The sequence below is a fragment of the Marmota flaviventris genome, chromosome 9 (assembly GCF_047511675.1).
Source record: "Marmota flaviventris isolate mMarFla1 chromosome 9, mMarFla1.hap1, whole genome shotgun sequence".
NCBI lineage: Eukaryota > Metazoa > Chordata > Mammalia > Rodentia > Sciuridae > Marmota > Marmota flaviventris.
Window position 1 is genome coordinate 110,635,133 of NC_092506.1, and position 26,175 is coordinate 110,661,307.

Sequence of the window (26,175 nt, forward strand, 5' to 3'; positions counted from 1 at the left end):
ATATTCAGTGTGCCAAATTATAGACCATACATCCCTACTGAAAGGAAACACAACTGGAAGAATGATAGAAATCCTATATCACTTTCCAAGTGTGTCCTGATTAGCATCTTTTCATATTTTCCAATTTTTATTCTCATCATCTGCTAATATAGTTCTCCATTCTTGTAGGCATTTCTGATCATCTCACTACGCCAAAGTAAATTATTAATAGTTCCTAAGTGTCACATTCTTATCCCTTTGGAAAATCCATCTTGAGAATCACAGTTTACTAAACAGCCAAAATATTTAGGCCTTATAGAAAGTCAACCTCATCTGTGCTCTTAAATTCAATATGCATAGTAATAGCAGTGTAGAAATGGGGAAGGACATTTAGAAAGCTGTATTAACAATACAGAAATCCCCCTGATTCAAGGGGGATACATTCCAAGACCCCCAGTGGACGCCTGAAACCATGGATATCACCACTCTCTATATATTTTTCCTACACGGAAACCTGGGATCAAGTTTAACTTAGGTACAGTAAGAGACTGGTAAAAATGCTACTTGAACACCAATACTGATACTGAGAAAGGTGATCTGATAACTAAGAGCTACTAAGTGACTAAATAATGGGTAACATGTATAGCATGGAAACACCAGACAATGGGATGATTCACATCCCAAATGGGATAGAGGGACAGTGCAAGATTTCATCATGCTACTCAAAATGGTGTGCAATTTAAAACTTAAGAATTATTTCTGACCTTTTCCATCTAATATTTTCAGACTGTGGTTGACCACAGGTGACTGAAACCGTGGAGCGAGAAACCATGAATAGAAGGAGTACCTTATATACAGAGGGAGCATATAAAAGCTATTCTGGGGCTTTTCTCTCCAATGTGCTGTCACTCCAACTTTCTTCAGCTCAGCCCAAAGTAGTGTGCGATGTATCTGCGTATTAGACAACTGGGTGTAAGAAGAAAAGAGAGCTGGAGGGATCAACTGAGCAGGGAGGCCAAGGAAACTTGTACACTAGTGGTGTTGGGCATAGCCATCTCCTTCCTGAGAACTAAGAACAGGAGGCTTGTTTTCAAAACAAAGAATTTTTTTAAATGGCAGCTCCCTTCTAACCACACACTTTTGAATTAACCAAAGCCATCCCCTAGTCTGAAAGGACATATGGCAGCTGAAATACCAGCTACTGAACTAAAACTTTCAAGATGGCTTCTCTCCCCCAACTTTTACACTTACTATTCATTAAACACAGATTGCAAACTAGCAACCTGTAGACAAAATTCATTCTGCAAATATGCTCGGCTAAGTGTCTTTTTAAAAATTTGATTTAGCTGGCAATTGGCTAGGAGTTCACATAGCTTCTAGATTGCCTTATTCTCTGAAAAAAAAATTTTTTAAATCTGCCTCCACAGGGTAACAACCACCTGGAGCTAACAACTATTAAAACAGTGTGTGAAGCCTGGCACAGGGGTCCACGCCTATAATCCCAGCAGCTCAGGAGGCTGAGGCAAGGGTTCAAACCAGCCTCAGCAATTTAGCGAGACCCTGTCTCTAAAATACGAAAAGGGCTGGGGGTGTAGCTCAGTGCCTAATCGCTGCTGGTTTCAATCCCTAGTATCAAAAAATGAAACAAACAAACAAAAAAAAAACGTGAGAGCTCCTAGGTTTGTCCCCACCACTGCCTTACATCTGGCAGCTTCACTCATTTGTTAGCTGCCTGCCATTTACACCTGCTTTCTTATCAAAAGCCCTACCCCATCCAGACCCTGAACATTCCCTTCCTGGATTCCATAATCACTAGTACAGTGAGGACTCCATTGATAGCCGGAAAGAATTCTGGATTCCGTAAATGTGTTTAACCATTATGTTCTTTACAATGACAAGAATCTCCCTGATAGCTCAAGATGTGGGATGAAAACAATTCCTGACCACAGATTTTGTCCTTTAGTTCTCCTTTTTTCCATTACTGTACCAATCACCTTGGTCCTGGGCTCTCTTGCATCTTGGCAAGGAGACCCTGTGGTGGGGAGATTTCCAGCAGGCTTTTTCATAGAACGCTCAAACTCTCAGTGAATAGATTTTATTCTCCATTAAAAGCCCTGACACAGCTGAGTTTCTTCAATTTATGCCACCAGGCTCTTCTGGAGTCTGTTCCAAGTGAGAAGTTACAACAGTCCACGAAACAAAGCAGAGTTCAAGGGCCAAACAGTCTTCACTGTGCTCTCAGATGCCTGGCTTCATTGTCCCCAATTTGATCTTGATTTGGAATCTCTAAACCGAGACGACGCAGAGAACGTGCAAAGAAGTGAGGAAGCCTACAGACCAAATGGAGTTCCTCCTTCCTGGACCCCAGGGCAGGCAGCATCAACTGCCGGGCATGCAGATGAAGGGGGATGTGGCGGGCCTTTGACTGTTCCAGCCCCAACTTCTTCAGAATGCCAACAGGAAGCTTCTACACAAAGACAAGACAGACCCTTGTGAGCAAGACTACCCTTGTCCACCCTTGACCAGCATGCAGAGTCAGAGGACTCCCACCTAAAACTAACTAACCCCCTGGAAATCCCAGTAATGGATAGTCTGCTTTAGTGGCATGTCTAGGAAGGGCTCAGAAACAGGTAAGAAAAAACCAGACCAAAGAAATTTTATGGGCTCATACTCTGGCCCTGCAAGAGAATAAACTACAACATTAAATGATGAAAAAAGTTAATCCATATTTCTTTAGCATGAAAGGTAGCTTTTAGTTTCAGGAAGATTTCTTCCCCTTGCCCACAGCATCACAACAAAATCTGATGCTGATCAAATAAAGGAGTAAGGTTTTGCTCATAGATTCTGAAGCTCCATGAGAATGAGATCTGTTTCTAAATTCTGTAAAGTTAGATAATCAATATAGTGCCAAGCCTGGAAACAATACTTTCCATGGCTTACTTCAGGATTTTAACAAAAAGAAAACTCAAGTGCTCTCCCTTATTTGTTTAATACTCCCTGTTAAACCAGTGTTACCTGAGGGGCCAATCTATTCCAGTCTGAGTACTTGTGATCACCAAGGACTGGGCAATCCAATCCAAAAGACAGGTGAACTCGAAGTTGATGTTTCACTCCTTGAGAAAGAGAAGGACTTATGAGAAACTACAGAAACAATGTCAGTGCTGGAATCTGCTTCAAATCATATTAAATCAAAGCTCAGTAAACTGGCAAAGACCTAACTACAATAAGTTATGAGGAATACTGTAACAAGCTATAAGCTGTGCAGCATCAACCAGCTTAAGAAATGAACATTATAAACACTTTAGATAATCACCCCATGAAGTTGGCATCCACCATTACCCTGACTTTTTAATAATGTTACTACATAATAATAAATAGTATTCTTCTGCACATTTTAAAACTGCAGTAAAATATACATAAAATTTCCCATTTTAACTACTGAAGTATGCAATTTATAATATTAGGTATATTCACATTGTTTTGCAGCATCAGCATCCATTTCTCAAAGCATTTCACCAGCATCCATTTCTCAAAGATTTTCATCTTTCCAAACTGAAACTCTGAACCCATTACACAATAATTCCCCATCACTTCCTTCTTTCTCTCAACCCCGACCCCAAGCTTTTGGCAACCACCACTCTACTTTGTTTCTGTGAATCTTACTACTCTTGGTACCTCATATAAGTGGAATCATACAGCATTTGTGCTTTTGTATCTAGCTTATTTTACTTAGTATAATGTCTTCATGATTCACCCAGGTTGTAGTATATATCAGAATTTTCTTTAACTCCCTTTTTTTGTACTGAGCATTGAACCCAAGGGTACTTTATCACTGAGCTACATCCTCACTCCTTTTTATTTTGGGACAGAGTCTCACTAAATTGCCAAGGCTGGCCTCAAACTTGTATTACTCACTGTTTCTCAGCCTCCTGAATACATAGGATTGAAGGCCTGCATGACCATACCCAACTGTATTTTCAAATAAAGGTATCCAAAATGTAGCCTTCTGCTACCCACAATGATCCCTCTGGGGACACTTGTCTCAGAGCAGTACCAAAAGCCCATGGCCATATAAATAAGCTACCCTTCATCCCACCCACAGTATCAGTGTCTCATAACAAGGGCAGAGTCAAGCACAAGGCCCTGGACAAAGTACGGTAGCCACCTTGCATCAGAATGGGGGCACCCTCACCAGTTACAGGCTGGAGCTCCACGAGGGCAGAGGACAGAGTGCTGCTGAGCACCTGGTACTGAGTCATGGCAATGTGGGCGTTCCGGTTGGTCCGTACTTTGACCATCTTACCACTGTTCATGCGGTAGCTCGGGGACACCGTCATCTAAACATAAAGTAATCAAGATATGATTTCCAAGGAAGAACAGAAACCCATACCGCAGGAAGGCAGCTCACCCACCTTGTGGTGTTGCTGCTGGCCTTGCACCTCCTTCTCAATGATGGGAATATCCACGACTCCTGCCGAGGGCACGGGGACATGCACAGTGATGGCCCTAATGGAGACACACAGATGGTTGCTTTAGTCACATAAGGCAGATAAGAGCTCTTGGATTTGCCTGTATAGAGGATTTCACTCCAGACCTTCTGCACTAACATGGGTACTTCTTATGAACTTTTATGCCTGTCTGTGATGAGACGAGAAGGAGACCACCAATAAGAGATTCAGAATGGGTGACTGTTGTGGCTGAAGTTCCTGTGACTTTCTGGGGGCACAGTAAAGTTCTGATTTACCTATGTGACAAATATGGTAGGAGTGGTCCTCTGAGTTTGTCATTAGATCCATTTATTCATTTAGTCTATGATCAGAACCCACTATCTTTTATTACTTAAAAAAAGAAAAACAGAGCCAGGCGTGGTGGTGCACGCCTATAATCCCAGTGGCCTGGGAGACTGAGAAGGAGGGTCACAGGTTCAATGGCAGCCTCAGCAACAGCAAGGTGCTAAGCAACTCAAGTGAGACCCTGTCTCTAAATAAAATACAAAATAGGGCTGAGAATGTGGCTCAGTGGTTGAGTGCCCCCAAGTTCAATCCCTAGTACCCAAAGGAAAAAAACAAAAAAAGGACACACCAGAACCCTATTCTCCCAATTTTCTTTTTTTTAATTTTTTATTTGTATATGGAAACAATACCTTTACTTTGTTTATTGTTATGTGGTGCTGAGAATTGAACCCGGTACCTCACACATACCAGACAAGTGTTCTACTACTGAGCCATAACCCCAGCCCCCCAATTTTCTTTTAACCACATATCCACTCTTAAATGCTGGAATAAAAGACCACGTAATTAATATAATTTTTTATCCTTCCCCAACATTCTATAATTAGTATTCATGACATTAATAGTAAAAGACTTAAGAATATTAAGTTGTATCCAGTTTTCAGATTAAGCATTATACCAAAGAGAATCATGTGAGACTCTCCAAGAATGATCTCTTATTATAATGGTTCTTAAATTTGATTGTATATTCTAGACATTTACAGAGCTTTTTAGGACTTTTTTTCTCTTGCAATACTAGAGATCAAACCCAGGGCCTCACATATGCTAGGCAAGTGTTCTACCACTGTGCTACATCCCCACCTCCTGTTTATGAGCTTTTTTAAAAAAAAAATAGACACCAATCTCCACAGCCACCAGATTTATGAATCAGAACCTCTGTGGGTGGGTCTTAAGCACGCAGATTTTTAAAGGGCTCCCCAGATCACAAAATCTGTAAAAAAAAAAAAAAAAAAAACAAAAAAAGGACTAATATCCAAAATATAAATATTTGTAAAGCAAACAGAAAATAATAACCCAATATGAAAATAGGAAAAGGAGAAGTAAACAGTCTATTATTCCAAGAAAGGGAAACTCAACCAACCAATAAATGCAAAAAGACAGCAAATATCACTAGTACATAGGGAAATAAAAAAGATCTTTTTTTTTTTTTTTTTTAACCCATCAGAGTGGCAAGCTTTTTAAAAACGCTTTGGTTAGTATAAGGGGAAGTAGGTATAGACCACCACTCATGAGAGTATAAAGTGACTTTTGGAGAGCACTTTGGGGACTATTAAAATATCAAATATGCATACCCTTCAACCTAGCAATTGTTTCCAGGAATTTATTCTAAAAATATTGCCATGGCTTAGATGTGGTTTGTTCCTGCCAAAATTCATGTTGAAATTTAATTGCCGCTGAGTGGTATTGGAAGGTAGGCAATTTAAGAGGTGATCAGGACGTTGAGAAGGATGCATGCTGGATCATTACCACATGTGTGGACCACTATAAAGCAAGGCTGCCCTCCTGTTTCCTCTCTTCCACACATGCCCACTTACCCTACCACTTTCTGCCATGAGTTGAAGCAGCACACCAGCTCATGCGCTTGGACTTCCTAGCCCCCAGTACTATAAGCCAAAATAAACCTCTTTACTTTATAAATTACCTAAGCTCAAGTATTGTTACAGCAACAAAAAATGAGTTAATATATATTCACATATTCTTTACAATAGACTCTGAAAAATGGGAAGTTATCTAAACATCTATTCATACAGTAGAATAACAGAGTCACTACAAAGGGAACAGCTTTAAATGTACAACACAAAATGCTCTCCAAGATATTTGATCCAGATGAAATCAGCAGGGTACAAAGCAGTGCATAAATGTGTTGCCATATAATAATGTTTATGTATGCCCAGTATAACACTTAAAAGTTTACAAAAGATACTGGTAGAAGTATTGCCTTTGGGGAAGGAAATTGCTGAAATGCAGAACAGTGGGTTTCTCTATTGACTCATGTATCCTTTTTATTAAAAAAAAAAAAAAAATGAGGTAGACTTATATGGAAAGATCCCTAAGACACAAATTAAGTATATATGTACGTGTGTATGTGTGTGGGGGGGGGACAAGTATGCAAATTGTACAATGTGAAAAATATACGAATAAGTATATCTAAATGTGTGATATATGTGTATTCATAAGTGTATGTAAGTACATACACAAATACCGCATATACAAGACATGTGTAAATGAATTGAGTAAGGACCAGAGAAACAAAAATTAAATAGATCACAGTGGTTGCTACTTCAAGGGAAGAGACTAGAATGGCAGAGTGGGTTGATTCTCCAGAGGCTTTTGTCTTTGTTTCACTATTTCAACCAAAAATGAAATCATATATTTCCTGTACAATTAATTTTGATAGTTTTGATGTACAATCATAATTAAAAACCACTATTTTATTTAACGTTCTAAACACCAAATCTGTTTTAAGTATTTTTTATATCCTAATAGGTGATAGTGCAGGGCCTTCTACTAATAGTTGCTGCTGTATGATGAGGAACAGAAAAGATTCCTCCATTTATACCACCTCTACTTCCATCAATGATCCTCATACCAGTACTTCTTTGCCACCTGACGGGTTCTAAACAACTCTTGGACTTGATGTGCCACATCTTTCTCCCAAGCCAACACCATTACGCCTGTGGTTTCCTTGTCTAGCCGGTGGCACAGATGTAAGGGCTCTGCCTTGTGGCCATGAAGCATCTTTGCCAGGATGGGCAGTACATCACTAATGCAGAGCTGGACCCCAGGGCCACCTAAGGAAAAAGACAGAAGTTTGAGAGCTTTTACCAAAGAACTAACTTAGGAGAAAAGTCCTCATGCATAAACTGTCAATGTGTTCTAGAGAAATACTACTGAAGTGTAGGAAGGGCTAGCAATATCAGTATATCTAAAGACCTCTCTAGCTATAAATGAATCTAAAGTCCCCAATACAGGCTACTAAGTCAGAATCTGCCTTTTAACAAACTGCCCAAGTGACTTACAGGCAATTAAAATTTGAGAAAGACTGTCCTAGATTATGTGGCTTTCTTCTGGATATACTTTGCAGGACCATAGGCCCTCTTAGGCATTGCAGAAGAGTGGTTACGGTGATGGGGTTTGGGATTAGACATTCCTGGTTTCTCCTTTTTGTACTCACCTAACTAGCCACTTGACCTCAGACAGATTACTTGTATTTCCAATTTTGTTTTCTCATGTAAAAGAAAAAAAAAGAGGGAGGTAAATAACTGGAAAATAATCTCACTGGGGAATGATAAGGCAAGAAATTGCTTTTGGAAGAGGAAAAAACTCATGTAAAGTACCGCTTTAATTCTTTGTCTTTATGGACAACTTTCTCTTAACTTCCCCCAAAGGATTACCTTCTTCTAGAAAAAATATTCCTTCTCTCTCTCCACCTTTTTCACGAATACATTTTACCCTATCAAACTTTTCTGACTCACTTCAGCTGTTCCTTATCACTACATTCAACGTTTAGTTATTTAAAGACATCTGAGTGTCCTGTTAAGTTCCAGAAGTTTTATTTGGCATACTCCACCACAAACACACCTTTTAAAAATATTATTATGTATTTTGTGTTATTTTCTCTTTCCCAGTTTTGTGTGTTTATTTGTGAAACAGGGTCTAAGCTGCCCAGGTTTGCCTAGAACTCCCAATCCTGCTGCCTCAGCTTCTCAAGTATCTGGAATTACAGGTACTTGCCACTGCACCTTTCTCTCTTTCCCAGTTTTGATGAAAAATAACCTGAGGACTAAGAACACACAGTCTTTATATTTTTCTACAATAGTCCCTGTGGTAGTCTGCACACAACATTCCAGGAATGACTGCTGTCAAATGTTTGGAAATGGGTTTACCTTATTTATGTTTGTGCCCTTGGCAGTGTCTTATAAAGGATAATACTCTACAAAGGTTTAATTAATTTGAATGCAAGAGTGCCTCACCTGTAATACTTCATAAATGCCCCTAGTTGTGGCAGAAAGCAGTAACAGGTCCCGCTCCCTTGCCCACATGGTTCTTACCATGGACAGGAAGACCGTAGGGCTTATTGATGACCACAAGGTCCTCATCCTGGTGGAGAATCCCTCGGCTCAGTGCCTTTGCAAGGACGTTAGGGTGAACTCGCTGCAGCTGCCGTGTGAACCGCACGAGTTCTTGCACTCTCCGTTGAATACGGTTTGTCGGTTCCTACGGAGAGAAGGAGAGGTGGGAATGCCTGGTGACTAGTAGTAAGCGAAACAGAAGGGAAGGCCCTCAATAAGCGTGAGAATTTGGGTAGGGATTGCCTGTATCTCTGCGTTAGACTCAGGTCTTCCTCAAGAAGCTCGAGTCTCTCTCACATTCGTACCTACGCGGTGGTCGGAACTGAGCCTGGCAACAGCAAAGACCCAGCCCACCTGAAGGCCACGTAACCCTACAGACCTACCGTCTCCGCGGTCTGCCCATTCTCCTACCTTTACTTACTTGCCGCCCAAGGACCCTCCTACCTCACACCCTGCCTGGGAAACTGTGCGCACTGCCTGTTGGGAGTCGTGGACCTTCCGGGCTTACCGGCTTTTTCTTCTCTTGTTCCCGTTTCTGGGCTCGGAGCCTCTCCGCTAGTCTCTGGGCATTCAGAGGCCTAGTAGCAGCAGCGGTGGAACAAAATGGCTTTGAGACGAGAGTGAAAAGACTCCCCAAACGCGGGCCGGTACCCCGGACCCAGGCGCCAGACACAGTACAGCTGGGCGCCGCCATCTTACCTAGGGAGGGGCAAGCTACGACCACGTGGAGAAGAGTGACAACAGGGTGGAGGGAGTGGGTGGGCTCCTCGGGTCACGTGTAGAGGGCGGGACCTGCGGGTCACGTGGGCGGTGCGCGCTCAGTGCGGCTGCGCCGGCCGGTAGCTGCAGCTGAAGCCGTGGCGTTTGGAGGAGACGCGGTGAGTGTCTGGGGAAGCCGGGCTGGGGCTGGGCAATGTCCGTGCCTCAACGTTTTCCGCGTCCCCAGGATCTCGGTTCTTGGAAAACACAGCCCAGGAAAGCGGTTCTCCGTTTGGGACACAACTCCAATCAAAAACACTTCCCCGCCCCCGCACCCTCTTAGAAGAGAAACCCCACAGACGCTTGCCCCACTGTCTTCTCAGGCACCTACTTCGTCCCTCTTGGCAACCACATCCTTGGCGGGGACGCGGCGTGTCCCCTCCTGTTTCCTTACCGCTCGACCTCCGGAGATGCCCGGATCTCTAGCGTCTCCACCTCTCGCCTTCCGACTCTATGTCTTTGTTCGTATTGTAACCTGCCCTCTCTTCCTCTCCCAAGGATGATGGTCCCTTCTTTCATCCAAAGCCCCTAGCCCGAATTTCCTGCGAAGGGAGCACATGGGTTTCTTCTGTCCTTCCTCAGGAATTCATTTCTTGCGGTCTCCTCCTCCTTATCTTCTCCACTCTTCACAGAGAAAAGACGAAGTACAGGGCACCGACCTTCCTTTCTCCCTTTTGCTTTATTTTTCCCCTCCGTAGTTTGCTGCCCCAAACGCTTTCTTCTTCTTACAAGATGCAGTGTTGGGACTCCCATGCCTGAACTGCAAGCGACTTCCTCTGATTTCACTTAAGGGACGGCTGGGAAGATGAACATCTGTTTGGGATGGTAGTCTTAAAAATACCTTGGGATGTACGTGCCTTTCGTTAAGAATAAAGGTAATGCTGTGCTGAGTTCTGAAAGAATGTCTTGAGAAAAACCAATGAAACTGAAATGACGGTAGAAGGATAGCAGGAGGTCTGCTTGGGGAGTTAAGAGAATAGGAAGTGAATTAGGTTTAGGGCATTCCTCTCCAAAAGAGATTGACAGAAGGGAGTAATTGAGCATAAAACAAAGTTGAACAGATGGAACTAGCCTAATGAAGACCTTAAGTTGAAGAGTTTAAACTATAAATGATGGGTAGCTGAGTCTTTGAAGCTTCGTGAGAGACTCCTTGGAAGTGGAATTCTGGAAATGAATGTGACACTTAAATGCAGGACCGATTGTAGCAGGGAAGCTATCTGGGATGCTGCAATCTATGTGATCAGTAATGAGGCTGTGCCCTATTCTAGTGGACCCTTTGCCCTGCAAGGTACTGTGTTTTGTTTGAATCCATTTAGTTATGCAAGTCAAGATACATCATTGGCGGGCTGGGGCTGTGGCTCAGTGGCAGAGCACTTGCCTCGCACATGTGAGGCACTGGGTTCGATCCTCAGCATCACATAAAAATAAATAAAAATAAAGATATGGAAAAAAAGATTTAAATGCTTAAAAAAAAAAGATATATCATTGGCAACTACTGTTGATTTGTGAGTCCTTTGAGGACTGTCCCCCATACCTAGCATTTAGTAAGTTCACAAATATTTGTTAGGAGGTTGAAGTACATCATGGACATATTAGGTGTTTCTAAACTTTTTGAATTGTCTTATTTCTGTCAGTTTTGGACCTGAAGAGTAAAGATAGGGGTAAATATATTTGTAAGGAATATGGAAAAAATCGTGTGTGTTTCTGTGATAAGATAAATGATCTGGATATAAATACAAAGAACTCCAAGGGAGATTGAGAAACAACCAGTGTTTCCCCTTCTATTATTGTTTGTTTTTGTTTTCCCCAGTAAATTCACAGAACATAAATTTATAAATCTTGAGAAATTCCACCCTAAAAAATTACTACCCTTTATCTATATGCACCTGACCCAGGTTCTAATTTTATTAAACTGTTGCACATGCCTTGTTACTTAGTTACATGAAGTCCCTTTTCCAAGGACCCTGAAATTTGGACTTCAGAGTTTTAATGCATACCATTACATTAATTACAAACCTGTTTTCTATACAGGATTTTTGTGGTGTGAGTGAAAGTACTGGGAGAATCTTTCTGCCTTTTGGCATTCAAGAAATACTTCTAAAGAATTGGCATTCTGGCCAGTAATCCTAGCGGCTAGGGAGGCTGAGATAGGAGGATCCTCAGGTTCAGAGTCAGCCTCAGCACAGCGAGGTGCTAAGCAACTCAATGAGACCCTGTCTTTAAATAAAACGCAAAATAGGGCTGGGATTGTGGCTCAGTGGTTGAGTGTCCCTGAGTTCAATCCCCAGTACCAAAAAAAAAGGCATTCTGTGACAGAAAACAAAAGAAAGAACCAACTCAGATGTCATTGCTTCTTGACTTAGAACTTGTATTCAGTTTCAGGTTAACCCAAGGCACACACCATAGTGCCTTGGAGAATAAAAACATTAGTCACTTTTTTCTGGAGAAGGAACCTTTGTTTTCTTTCTTCTTCTTCTTTTGTGTTTTTCTTGTTGAAACTTTGTAAGAAGAATTTAAAGAATTAAAAGTTTTTGTTATCACTTTACTAGCTTTAGCCAACTTGGGTCCAGAAGTTACAACTTCCTTGTTTCTCTTATGAGGCTAGGCACTTGGTGAGCTGTTGTCTCAGTATAAAGAATGTATGCAAATATCATGTGTCTCTTTCCTTTTTTTGTAAGTCTGTGGTGCTGAGGATTGAGCCCAGAAGCACTCTACTATGAAGCCATATCTTCAGCCTATTCTTTTTTAAGACAGGGTCTTGCAGAGTTGCTGAGGCTGGCCTCAAACTTGTAGTCTTTCTGCCTCAGCCCCCTAAATAGCTGGAAATACAAATGTGCCACTGTGCCCAGCATTCTTTTTTAAAATCTCTGTTGCCTCCTTCCTCTTCCTCATTCAATTGATGATATTTTAGGCATTCATTTTTCTACTTCTTCACAGTTGCACATTGTCTTTTTGGTTGGGGACTACCCTTGTCTGAACTGTTTTCTCAGTGTAAGATTCTATTAATGGGTCTTCATTTTTATGAAGTCTAATTCTGTTCAAATATAACTTATTTACGTAGATTTTGACATATCACCATATGTGCCCTCAAAATAATTAAATAAAGAAGAATTTGGGCTGGGGTTGTGGCTCAGTGGCAGAGAGCTTGCCTAGCCGTGTGAGGCACTGGGTTCGATTCTCAGAACCACATATAAATAAATAAAATAAATATTTAAAAAAACTTGATTTTTTAAGGTTATTTTTCACTCTGTGCAGGAACAAGGACTATCAGTAAAGGAACTTGAATTTAAATACTGTACACATAAGGTTGATTAATGGCATCAAGTTAAATGGCAACCCCTCAAGTAGTGATTTGCTAGTTGCAGATTAACCAGAGATCACATTTCCCCTAAGAGCAGGAAGTACTTGGACAATGTTTTAAAGAGATTAAAAGAAGCAATTAGCAGGAACTCTCTGAAGGTGTTCTGGAAAATACAGTTCTTGGGAGCCAGAAGATCTGGAGACTAGTCCCAGTTCAGCTTTTATGAACTTGAACAAATAATATGGGTTTCAGTTTTGTCACTTAAAAGTTTAAGAGCTTTACAACTGTAAGCTTCTCTGCTGTGAAGATTTTCCAGTGACACTTCAGTACTTTTGACTTTAACAAGTGGAATTTCTCTCAGACTTATCTTGAATGCATTTAGCATTGGCACAGATCTGCCAGTGCCACTAAACTAATATTTATATTTGGAGTTTATTTCATTTAATGGTGTTGGAATAATCAAGATTTCTAATGGGGCAGGGGAGGGGCATATAGAAAAATATTTGGGAGTGTGAGGCTCAATGGTAGAGCACGTGGTAAGCATGTAGAATGCCCTGGGTTTAGGGCATTCTATATGCTTATTATTTCCCTGCACTGGAAAAAATATTAAAATATTAAATCTATAACATATAGTATCTCTCATACTTTTATTTAGCTTTTGAATAATGATCCGGGCAAATCTAACTTAAACCACTGCTTCCCAGACTTTTCTCATTTCACAGCACATATGGAAATAATTGTTGTATCATTGGGGAAAGCTGAAAGTTACCCACAGAAGGCAACTGGCCTGGGAGCTGTGGCAGTCCACAGTCCCCACTTGGCAACACCAAGGCTAAAGAGATACATCCCTACCCTGAGACCTGACTATTAGGAAGGTCAGCTTTGCACATTCAAGGTCTTTGCCCCAAACTCTGCCTGGCTATGAATAGGAACTGTATTATTAGTTATTTTTGTTAAATTGGTCTCTAATCTTATTTTTGTATTTATGTTCCTTTCTACTTTTGGCTAGTTTACATTTAAAGACCATACTTATCCTTACACAGTGGCTTTTCTAAAAGTATGTGAATGATAGCTAACTGATGAAGAGATGGGAAATGCTTTTGCCATAATATGGTGACTTGTTAAGAGTATGGGCAGTCTTGGTCTGCCTTTTTAAAGATAAATAATATCCAGAGTCAAAGACCACCATGCAAGGGAATATGTGAATTTCTTTGAATGGTTTATTTCATGCTTTCTTTTATAAAAGTAATAGTTAGGTCTGGGGTTGTGCCTCAGTGGTAGAGCGCTCGCCTAGCATGCTTGAGGCACTGGGTTCGATCCTCAGCACCACGTAAAAACGAAATAAATAAGATAAAGGTATTGTGCCCACCTACAACTAAAAAAAAATAAATAAAAGTAATAGTTAAAAAACAAGGGGCTGGGATTGTGGCTTAGCAGTAGAGCGCTTGCCTAGCATGTGCAGGGCCCTGGGTTCGATCCTCAATACCACATAAAGGTAAGTGAATGGAATGGAGGTATTGTGTCCAACTATAACTAAAAAAATAAATATTTAAAAAATACAAAAAAAAAGAGTGGGAAGAAATCATTCTTAGCTTCTCTTTTCCATATGTGTAAATATCATAGTTTTTCTCTAGTCTTTTTGTGTCCTTTTTTTAATTATTATTTGTGGAAATTTTCAAACGTTTACAGAATTAGGGAAGATACTCTTTAAAAACCTCCATATACTCATCAGCCACCTTCTACAATTAACCAAAACAGTGTCCATCTTCATCTGCATTCCATACCCTCCTTCACCTCCCAGATAGTTTTGACTCAAATTCCAGATAAGGATTTGTTTTCAAAATAACCATGATACCATTATCATTCCTTAATAATAAATGTATTCCTTAAGATAATCAAGTAACCAGTCAATGGATGGCTATTCCTCCCCGCCCCCTGCCCCCTGCACTTAATTGTTGAAGAGTTTGAGTTGACATTCAAAAAAAGATCCATATATGATGCATATACTTTTGGTTAGTATAAAAATACCCAGTACCATCTTAATAACTAAATGTTTTTACAAAATGTTTTAAATGTTTTTATAAAAATAAATGATTAATTATTTTAAAAAATAATAATACCCAGTGGACATATAGAATAGACATTGTTTCTAAACCTTGCAAGTGATAGAGCCCTAGTGGCTAAGAGCTTTCACTTCAGCCACTTGCTAACTTTGTGACCTTATGAAGGTTACTTATCCTCTCTCATATTAGCATTTTAATTTGAGGGGAGGGTATGGGAGATGGAATCCAGGGCTTTCCACAAACTAATCATGTGTTCTAAGCTGAGCTGTATGCCCCTCCCCACAAGCCCACTTTAGTATTTTTAAATTGTAAAATGTGAGTGATCTGCTTTAGGACTACTAGAGGATTAAGTGAGTTAATGCATATTAAAGCACTCTTGTAGATTTTAGCACATTGTCAATGAATATTGGCTATTCTCAGCACACAGTGCACCAGGTGCATAAGTATTTGCTAGATAGATCATAAATGTGCTGAGTCAAGAGATAGGGAACTTAGTTTATCTCTGGCGCTTAGGTGATTCACTTCAAAGTTTTGGACCTTAAATTTCTCACCCAGAAAAGGTGGTGGGTTGAACAACTAGATGATTCTGAAATTCTAGTGCTTATTGGAAGTAAAGATCTCAGTATTTAGAAAGGTCATGAACTTTGATAAAAGACTGGGCTTTGCATTGGGGGCCTTGTCATTTACAAGCACTTATGCTTTATAGCCTTAGTTTCTTTGTATGTAAAATGAAATTAATAATACTTACCTGATGAGATTGTTATGATAAGCAACAAATAAATATATGTGGTGCCTAACATATAGTAGATACTTAACATTATTAGTAGCATATCATGAATACAGGGCATTATATTAGCACATTTTCAGAACTGTATAAAGATTTGTGTATTTAGCCAGGTGTGTTGGTGTACACCTGTAATTCCAGTGGTTCGGAGGCTGAATCAGGAGGATCACAGGTTCAAAGCTAGCCTCATCGAAAAGCAAGGCACTGTAAGTGAGACCCTGTCTCTAAATAAAATACAAAAAATAGGGCTGGGGATGTGGCTCAGTGGTTGAGTGCTCCTGAGTTCAGTCCCTGGTAGCAAACAGTGTATTTTAAGGATGATCAAGATAGTAATATGGGAAAATGAATACACACTTGAAGGGTGAACATTGTTTCCAGAACAAGAACAGTGGAAAATTGAGGAACTATGAAACCATGTGGTTGGATAAAAGCCCAAAGATATCAAGACCTAGAGAAATATTTGTGACAGATGTTTACTTAAGGTAGGATAAACATATTTTCTTCATCATTTGAAATTTAAACAAGAGTAAGTTAAAGATGTGGATCTTTGCATTTTCATTGTTAATTATGGCCACATACTGTTTCTCTTACTGATATTGTTAATCTGATGATAATAAATCCCACTAGCTGTTGTTAGGTGAGTTGAACTGTGAACTGATTTTAGAAAACCAAATCCATGCAGAGTTTAATGATCCCAATGTGCATCTCCAACTTGATTGATGATAAAAATCACAAGGGTCATACGTGGTGGTGTAATCCCACCAACTCAGGAAGCTGAGGCAGGAGAATTGCAAGTTTGAGACCAGTCTCAGCAACTTAGCGAGACTGTCTCAAAAAAGGCCATGCTCAGTGGTGCACACCTGTAATCCCAGCAGCTCTGGAAGTGGAGGCAGGAGGATCATAAATTCAAAGTCAGCCTCAGCAATTTAGTGAGATGCTAAGCAACTCAGTGAGACCTGTCTCTAGTAAAAATAATAATAATACAAAATAGGGCTAGGGATATAGCTCAGTTGTTGCGTGCCCAAGTTCAATCCCTGGCACCACCACCCCCAAATAAATAAATAAATAAATAGGGCTGTGATGTAGCTTAGTGGTAAAGTGCCCCTGAACCCAATTCTTAGTCCAAAAGAAAGACTCACTGAGGATGCTTGTAAATTTACAGGTCACCAGAACACTGCTGTCGAGATTTTGATTCAATAAATGCCAAATTGGAACCCAGGAATCAATTTCCCTCCCTCTCAAAGTAATTCATCTATAAGATTTTAAAAGTCCTATAGTACTGAAAGACTTATAAGGGGCGGGGGGGGGGGGGGGAGGGGACTCTCCTCCCTCTCTCCCTATCTTATATTTCTGTTCTTTAGAGGCAGCCAGTCAGGGTTTTTGCTCTTTCCTCTGGCATGATCTTCATGTTTCTAAATCATTTGATAAACTATTGGTTATTTTCCCCCTCACATTGGGCCCGTTGAGTTCCTACAGTGGACCTATAGTTCACCCACCTTACCACTTCCCTACCTTTCCCACCCTCTTCCCCTTAACAGAGTTATATTTGTCATCTTTGGTTATTACAGGCAACGTTTGTGTATTTATATTGTTGCCACATATTGTTCACTGTAGAGCCAGATGACCTGATACAGCTGTGTTCCTCCAGTTTAGGTTGGCCTGCGCATGTGTTTTTCATGTACCTACTGTTAATTTTTTTCCAAGTGTGCTAACATATTTGTCACATTCTTATCACTAACATTGTCTGCACTTGTACCACCTTGTTTGCTTATTGGAGCCCTGCCTTTTCTTCCTCCCAGATTTACTGTTCCTCTTAGGCACTTCTGCCCAAGTGTCCTAGAACTGCCCTACCCTTCTCTCACCTCCTTCCTGTGAGGGAACCAGGTCTTCCTCTCTCTGAGCTTCCTCCTTGTTTTCTTGAAGCATGTATTCCTGTCATTTCCTGACAGGTATATGAATGACTTTGTTTTGCCCCACACACTGTTTGATGGTTCAGCAAGTTAGAGGTTTGAAATAATTTTACCTCATAGCATTGAAGGCATTGCAATACTATTTAGTGATGTTTGTAATTGCTTTAGAGGCCTGGTGATTTAAACTTGTTTTATGTGACCTTGTTCTGTTTTCTTTCTCTGTCCCTGATGTTCTGAGTTTCAGGGTGGTATGCCATGGTACAGGTCTTTCCTCATTTCTTGTGCTGTATTATTGGTGGGCCCATTCATTCATTCATTGTGTCCTTCAGTTCTGGAACATTTCCTTGGACCATTTCTCTAACTTTTCTCACATCTTTTCTTTCTTTCTTTCCTTTTCTTTTTGCTTTTTTAAAAAATAATATTCATTCATAAAAACCAAATACCAAATGTTTTCTTTGATATAAGGAGGCTGATTCATAGTGGGATAGGGAGTGGGAGCATGGGAGGAATAGACAAACTCTAGATAGGGCAAAGGGGTTGGAGGGGAAGGGAGGGGGCATGGAGTTAGAAATGATGATGGAATGTGATGATCATTATTATCCAAAGTACATGTATGAAAACACTAATTGGTGTGAATATACTTTGTATACAACCAGAGATATAAAAAATTGTGCTCTATATGTGTAATAAGAATTGTAATTTATTCCGCTGTGATATATAAATTTAAAAAAATTTAAAAAAGAAAAAAAATAGCATGCGTTCTTGTTACACAAATACAATAGGCTCACATTGTGGGTTTTTAGATTTCCTCTGCTCTCTGCATTGACTCCATTTCCTCCAGGTGATTGGGAAGCTTTCCACCTATACTTCTTTGCCCAGAACTTCCCTCAGATATCCAGAGCTCTCTAAGCTCCTTCAAGTGACTTCTTAAAAATGCAGGCCCCCATTTCTGTTTCCTGCTTTGTTTTTCTCAAGAGTATTTGTCACCATTTAGCACACTAGGCATCTTATTTGTCTCCCATCCCTACAATATAAAATCCACAAGGACAGGGATTTTATTTGTTTTGTTTCATTCACTGCTATAACTTCAGATCTAGAACAGTACCTGGCACTTAGTAGGTGTTTTTAATGATTAAGGAATGAATGAATTCTTCCATGAATGATTTCTTCAGAGGTTTAATGATCCTAGCTGTTTGTTCTTTTTGTTTGCTTTGTTTTTTTGTTAAGAGTGAAATACCATGTTGTATCTTGTTGGATGGTGAGCATTACTGTAGGGTGATTGACATGTATGGATTTTGTGCATGTGTTTGTACAGATGTATGTGTTTGCTGGTATTTGTTCAGCTGACAATGTTTTGGTTGCAAGGACAAGGAACAGGGCTTGAACCACAATTTAGTATGTGCCTTTTGGCATAATCTATATATTTTTAGTTCTTTGTTCCTACTGATGTATTTGACTCTGGAGCCTTTTCAGATTTTGGTTCATTTTTCTCTAAGCCTCTGGATTTGAAGTTAGGAAAAGTACGTGGGATAGTTTTATGGTTTAGCAGGGGGTAAAGAGAATTCTGCCATAAATAGAGACTCTGCCGATCCAGGTTTTCAGGTTGACATTTAAAACTTTCTGTTCGTCTGCTGAAGTCTTATCTTCTTTTCCCTCATTCCTGGTTTTATATTAAAAAAAAAAATCTGTTGTCATTTTGATGGGGATACTTGAAAACAGTAAGAGAGAAATTCTTACCAGCCAGGCTGGGCTGGTGTAGTGGCAAGTGCCTATAATCTCAGCAGTTTAGGAGGCTGAGGCAGGAGGATGGTGAGTTCAAAACTAGCCTCAGCAACTTGGCAAGACCCTGTCTCTAAATAAAATACAAAAAGGGCTGGTGATGTGGCTCAGTGGTTAAGCACCCCTGGGTTCAATCTCTGGTACCAAACAAACAAACAAAAAAATCACTAAGTTTTTATTCTAAGTGTCATGAAAGACAGCAGCACAATAATACCTATAAATCAAACAGAAGAAATGTTTCCTCTGTTCTTTTCAGAAGCTGATCTTTCAACTTTTGCTTATTTATCTTCAAGTGCCTTAAGAGTTGGCCTTGCCTTTTTAACTCTGCCCTAAGGAGCCCTTTGAGTTCTGTTGCCAGAATTTGTGATTCATTGCAGTGCTACAGATTCCATGGCAGTTCTGTCCATGGGGTGGGGCCAGAGACCAGTAGTCCTCCACTGTCTTTGTCCCAGATTCCCACTCATTCCAGTGCCTCACATTCCCCAACTACCAGAAGTGTGCTGATGCTTGCTTTGTTTTGTGGAAACAGGTACTCCTGTGCGTGCGTGCGAGCGTGCATGTGGGTGTGTGCGTGTGTATGCATGTGCACGCTGCCTGGGCCTTGTACATCCTAGGCAAGTGCTCTACGTACCTAGCAGCACATCCAGCACCAAGCACTACACCCAGCACCAAGCACTACTGAACTTATGTTGAATCCACAAGCTGCTTGAGAATTTTTAAGTTACTTTTACTAAAACACTAAAGTAAATGGAGGAGGAAGAATTGGGAAACAAAAGAAGACACTAAGAAAGGGAATTTAGTATGTCAGAAGATTTATGGTGTAAATCAGGGGCACTCTGTAGTGAAGTATTCTTTTGATCAATAAGAACCTGAACCTAGGATGCTCGGACTTCTTCCAAGAATTCCTTTTAAATGTGCTTCTCTCCTAATAAGCCAAAATGTTGGCAATGGTTATCTCCATGTGGGAAATGGGTTGGTTTTCATTTTGCTCTGCCTTTTATTTATTCATTTATTTACAGGGCTGAGGATTGAACCCTGGGCCTCTTATATGCTAAGCAAGCCCTCTGCTACTGAAGCACATCCCAGCCCTTTCATTTTGCTGTCAAGTAACTGGACTTTACATATTTCCTACAGTACTTAAATGGCCTTTGTTCTTTTCAACCAGGGAGGAAAGATGCTTTCTTTTGGGGGGTACCAGGGATTGAACTCAGGGGCACTTGACCACTGAACCATATCCCGAGCCCAATTTTGTTTTTTATTTATTTAGAGACAGGGTCTCACTGAGTTGCTTAGCTCCACACCATTGCTGAGGCTGGCTTTGAACTCGTGATCCTCCTGCCTCAGCCTCCCAAGCTGCTGGGATTACAGGCATGCACCACTGCCCCTGGCAAAATACTTTTTCCAGGATGAAGTATCCATTGCACTCTGTGTACTCCCTGGAAGTCCTCCCTTGTCTTTAACTGACCTTTTGTTTTGTTCTTTTTAGATATTCATGACAGTATGTTGTATTTTGACATATTATACATACATGGAGTATATCTTTCCATTCTTGCAGTTGTATGTGATATGGAGTTACACTGGTTGTGTATTCATATATGCACATAGAAAAGTTATGTCCAGTTCATTCTGCTGTCCTCATATTCCCATCTCCTCTCCCTTCCTTTAATTTCCCTTTGTCCAATCCAATGAACTTATATTCCTCTCTCCCCCTTTATTGTGTGTAAGCATCCACATATCAGAGAGACCATTCAGCCTTTGGATTGGGGGGATTGGCTTATTTAACTTAGCATGATAGACTTCAGTTCCATTCATTTACTGACAAGTGCCATAATTTCATTCTTCTTTATGGCTAAGTAATATTCCATTGTATATATGTACCACAGTTTCTTTATCCATTCATCTGCTGAAGGGTACCTAGGTTGGTTCCATAGCTTAGCTATTGTAACTAGAACTGCAATAAACAATGATGATCCACTGACCTCTTTATGAAAGAAGTCTGAGCTGTTTGTGAAAGCATGTTTTAGGTTCCCCTAACTTGCCTTTCTCTCATGAATTTTTTTCCTCAATTATTGTAACTGACCATTTTGACTGATGTTTCCCACTCAACAAAGCAGTGCTTTTAGAACTATTTCTTCTAAGTTAGAAGTTGGTGCACTTTGTGACAGACAACACCTTTGTCCTTGGAGCTTTGAGATTTTTGTTTCAGATCTAACCAGTGTTTTCAACTCTCAGATCATTGACATAGCAAAGAAAATATTGAATTTTCAATTAATTTTTGTTAGAGAAAAAAATAACCTGTCGAGTATCATGCTAGGTTAAGGTTACAGATTTAGATTTTCCTAGGTTCCCTTTTATTCATTATCTTGTTCTGAAAAGATTATTGGAACTGGATCTACAGAATATGCTTAATGGTACATTCCTGAAGTACAGGACAATTTTTTTTCAAAAATCAGGAAATACTTATGTTGGTTCTTGAAACAGAAAGTAGGAAATAATTGCCCATAATCTTCTCACCCAAGGATTATTTCTACCATTCAGAGATTTGTAGCACATGATAAGGAGCAGGTTGTTGAACTGTATTTTGACCTCAAGGAACCCTAAGTATTAAAGAGCTAACTGAAACTTTAAAGTAGATAACTTGTGGACTTGAAACACAATAGAGATCTGAGCCGAGAGTCTCTTTTACACCATAAGAGTAATGGTTTAAGGAAGGGAGTGAATGGGTGAAGTAAATAATAGGGAGAGCTGTGAGGACTTTCAACTTTTAGCATATGGGCAGAGAAAAATCTTTTACTACAGAGTAGAAGAAAAGCCAGGAAAACATGAGAATAGACTTAAGTGTCCAGTGCTCCCAGGAGGCAAAGGAAGATAAATACCAACAATTTCTCCAAATTTTGCCTTAAGGTTATTCATTTCCCTAAAGCCTTCCTTGATCTGCCTACAGCACAAATGTTAGTTTAGTATCTTTGGTCCTATTAAACTTGGTTCAAACATGTCCTAAATACTTGTTTACAGTTACTTTTAAAGGTATGGCCCATGTTTTACTCATCTGTGGCTAGGCAGCATTTCCTTGGGTCTTAACAACATGGACTCTGGAGTCCAGGTCCCATGTCTACTGTATAATAGCTGAACCTTTAGCAAGCTGCTTCAGACATCTGCCCCTCAGTTGCATTATCTACAGTGTTCAGGATATGTGATGATAATAGAGTGTCTTGCAGGAGGATGAATGTGCAGTACAGAAAACACTGCCTGGCTTTTTGTAAATTCTGGGTAGTGTTTAGGGGAGGTGAGCTAAAGGCAGTAATAGTAATATTCTTAACACAATACCTGACATTTAGTAGGTATTTGAACATGAAAATTCAAAAACTTGTATCTAATGTGATTCCTTTCATTTTAAACCCTACAAACTACAGAATATAAAATGGTCAGACCATAAGAAAACTACACACTGGAAGTGGACAGAATTAAGTGCAGGTAGCTTCATTTCATAAAACACATCAGTAGACTTTCAGCAAAAGTGTTCTATGACCATAATTTCTTTTCATGTAGTTGGGAAGCAGAAACTGAAAGATAGCGATTCCTCTAGGACTGATGGTATAGCCAAATGGTAGAGCACTTGCCTAGTATGCTCAAGGGCCTAGGTTCAATCACACCAGTATTACCCCCCCCCCAAAAAAAAAAAGAAAAGAAAAATTAAAAATTTCTCCACAACAGGTTAGCCTTTTTATGTGCAGGGATGAACATTAGTCTTAAGAAGGTGAGTGGTGGATGGGTGATAGATGTCAGCCTGAGAAGGTATTTATTTCGCGTGAAAGGAAATCATATCATTTTACCCATTCATCCTGGTTTATAACAGCTCAAAAAATTAGGCATATCGATTGATCTCAACTAACTTTTTTTTTTTTTTTTCTTTGCTGGGGCTCTAACCTAGGACCTCTTCTATGTCAGGCAGACACTCTACCACTGGGCTACATCCCCAGCCCTCAGTTGATCTCTTAACGTTTTAACACATGGTAGATGTACATTCATTGGATCAGCAAATATTAACATTTTCTACACTGTAAACACTGACTATTTATTTGAAACTGGGATGGGGCTGGGGATAGGATTATCAGTAAGACAGATACTGTACTTGTACTAAAATAGTTTTTTGTTTTTTTTTTTTTTTCCTTTTTGGTACTTGGGATTGAACCCAGGGTCATTCCACCATTGAGCTACATACATACCCAGCCCTTTTTATTTTGAGACAGGGTCTCACTAAGTTGCTGAGGCTATCCTCGAACTTGATGATACTAACTGGCTCAGCCTCCCACATTGCTGAGATTACAGATGTATATCACCTTGCCTGGTTTAAAAGAGCTTTTATTCTTGTAGGAGAGTCCAATGACTGCAGATATGAAGAGATGCAGCTAAAGAGCTGAAGTACAGATGAGGCACTTGAGTGAAGGGAATGGAAAACCAGGAATAGTTAAACTGAAATGAGCCCTCTTGTGCTGAATCATGCCAGGTCTTGTAAACATGATGAGTAGTTCCACATTGTTAAGCACAGTGAGAAGCCATGGAATGAGTTTAAACCATGACTTAATCCAGTTTGTATTTTGAAATCCCTTTGCTGTTCCCTGAACTTTTCTTTTTCTCTGACTGTAAAGTACTTCAGATAGATTTGTAAAATAAAAACTAAATTTTTTAGTCCTATTGAGTCATTTGCTAGGAATTTTCCCCTTGAAACCACTCTTAAGCCAGGTACAGTGGCATGCACCTGTAATCCCAGCAATTTGGCAGGAGGATCACAAGTTTGAGACCAAATTGGGCAATTTATCAAAACCCTGTCTCAAAATAAAAAGGGCTGGAAATAGTGCTCAATAGTAGGGCACTTTGCCTAGCATGTGCAAGGCCCCAGGCTCAATTCCCGATAGTCCCCACCCCAATCCACCCTTAAAAATAAGTTTACATCTTAGATATCTGAAACTTGAATTATAGAAATAAAGCAGTTTTTATATAAAATATTAGTGCAAGTGATGGTTTTGAAATTAAAAGTCTGAAGTCCTTTTGTCTGCTGAGTCAGATTTCCTTCACTCATATAAACATTACCATAATGATAGTCTAAGTGTTGATTTACTGTGTATGCAATTTTTCCCATTTGTGCCATTGAAAATCTAAAATTGCATTTTATGGTCATGGTCCTTGCTGTATTAAAAACAGTAACAGGGTCTTTCTTTCTTTCTTTTTTCTTTTTTTTGAGATAGGGTCTTACTATTTTGCCCAGGCTAGTCTTAAACTCACAGGTTTAAGTGATCTTCCTGCCTCAACCTCCCAAGTAGCTGGTCCTGCAGGTGCACACTACTGTTCCTGGTTAGCAGAGTGTTTCTTTTAATTGAAATCCTTTCTCTGTTTCATAAGAAGTTTCTTTCAAAGAAGAGATTCATGTCTTTAAGGAGCTTACGTTCTAGTCAGAGAAGGCAAATGTCAAATTATAAGCATAATTAGTATAGTTATTGTAATATTAATAATAAAATTGGAAGCTGGGCGTGGTGGTGCATGACTGTAAGCCTGTCATCTCTGGGAGGCTGAAGCAGGAGGATCACAAGTTCAGTCAGCCTCAGCAACTTAGCAAGGCTGCGAACAATGTAGGGAAATACTGTCTCAAAATAAAAAAAGGCAGGGAATGTGGCTCAGTGGTTAAGCATCCCTGGGTTCTTATGGTATGGTGGAGGTGGTATATGGTATAGTGGGGGTGGCATATGCTATGAAAAATGAGTTAACATGGGGGCAGGAGAATATGTGCAATCCATTATACATTGTAAATAGGATGTTAGGGTAGCATCAAATCAATGGGTGTGACTTGAGGAAAAGCTTGGAAACCTGGGCACATAAGTGAGGGACAACATTCTAGACAGAAGAAACAGGCAATACAAAGAAAGGCTTCCAGGACAGAGAATATCGGGCCTGTAGAGGAGCTGGAGGGAGACTTTTAGGAATGAGTTTCTTCTGAGTCAGTTTTTAAAAATTCATATATGCCAAAACCTGAATAATTAGGCAGAGAACAGATTCTGTGAATGTTCTGCAGATGGTAATAAATAAACACACACACAGGTTCTTAACTTGAATTAGGTAATTACAAAGTAATACAAAGTTTCTTAAATTCAGTTAATAGGTCAGCTGAACAAACAGATCTCCTTTTCTGTGAATAAAAGACTAAAGTTGGATCACATTCTTATGGACATAGCACTTAGTAAAGACTAAAGATTTTATCATCACAATTTTTAGCTTGTCATCTTAGAAGCCAGCAGACTTTGGGTTCTTTTTCTTTTTGTTTTTTGTTTTTTAATTTTTTTTATTCTAATTTGTTATATATGACAGCAGAATGCATTACAATTCATATGACACATATAGAGCACAATTTATTTCTGGTTGTGTACGAAGTATATTCACACCATTTGTGTCCTTATGCATGTACTTAGGGTAATGATATCCATCTCATTCCATCATCATTTCTAACCCCATGCCCCTTCTCTTCCCCTCCCACATCTTTGCCCTATCTAGAGTTTGTCTAATTCTCCCATGCTCCCCCTCCCAACCCCACTATGAATCAGCCTCCTTATATCAGAGAAAACATTCAGCATTTGGTTTTGGGGGATTGGCTAACTTCACTTAGCATTATATTCTTCAGCTCCATCCATTCCCTGCAAATGCCATGATTTTATTCTCTTTTAATGCTAAGTAATATTCCATTGTGT

The 26,175-nt window shown here is 39.9% G+C and overlaps 2 protein-coding genes across 5 annotated transcripts in view; one reads left to right on the forward strand and one right to left on the reverse strand.

The window, feature by feature from the left end:
• Positions 1 to 2,058: 2,058 nt before the first annotated feature.
• Rpusd4 (RNA pseudouridine synthase D4) lies at positions 2,059 to 9,562 on the reverse strand. Its single transcript, XM_027945535.2, has 7 exons — positions 9,351 to 9,562; positions 8,822 to 8,987; positions 7,360 to 7,561; positions 4,392 to 4,485; positions 4,172 to 4,316; positions 2,995 to 3,092; positions 2,059 to 2,446 (listed from the first exon to the last, which is right to left on the reverse strand). Exons 1-7 carry the CDS (start codon positions 9,534 to 9,536, stop codon positions 2,207 to 2,209), a joined length of 1,131 nt encoding a protein of 376 aa, XP_027801336.1. The 5' UTR covers positions 9,537 to 9,562; the 3' UTR covers positions 2,059 to 2,206.
• A 54-nt stretch (positions 9,563 to 9,616) lies between these two features.
• The window catches only part of Fam118b (family with sequence similarity 118 member B), a 50,933-nt gene continuing 34,374 nt past the window's right edge, over positions 9,617 to 26,175 (forward strand). Inside the window, exon 1 of one of the 4 annotated variants that reach the window (XM_027945411.3) lies at positions 9,617 to 9,720. The gene's annotated coding sequence lies outside the window, so the exon portion shown is untranslated. The remainder of the gene's footprint in view (positions 9,721 to 26,175) is intronic. The other 3 variants (XM_027945416.2, XM_071616847.1, XM_027945413.2) reach the window with 3 other exon arrangements.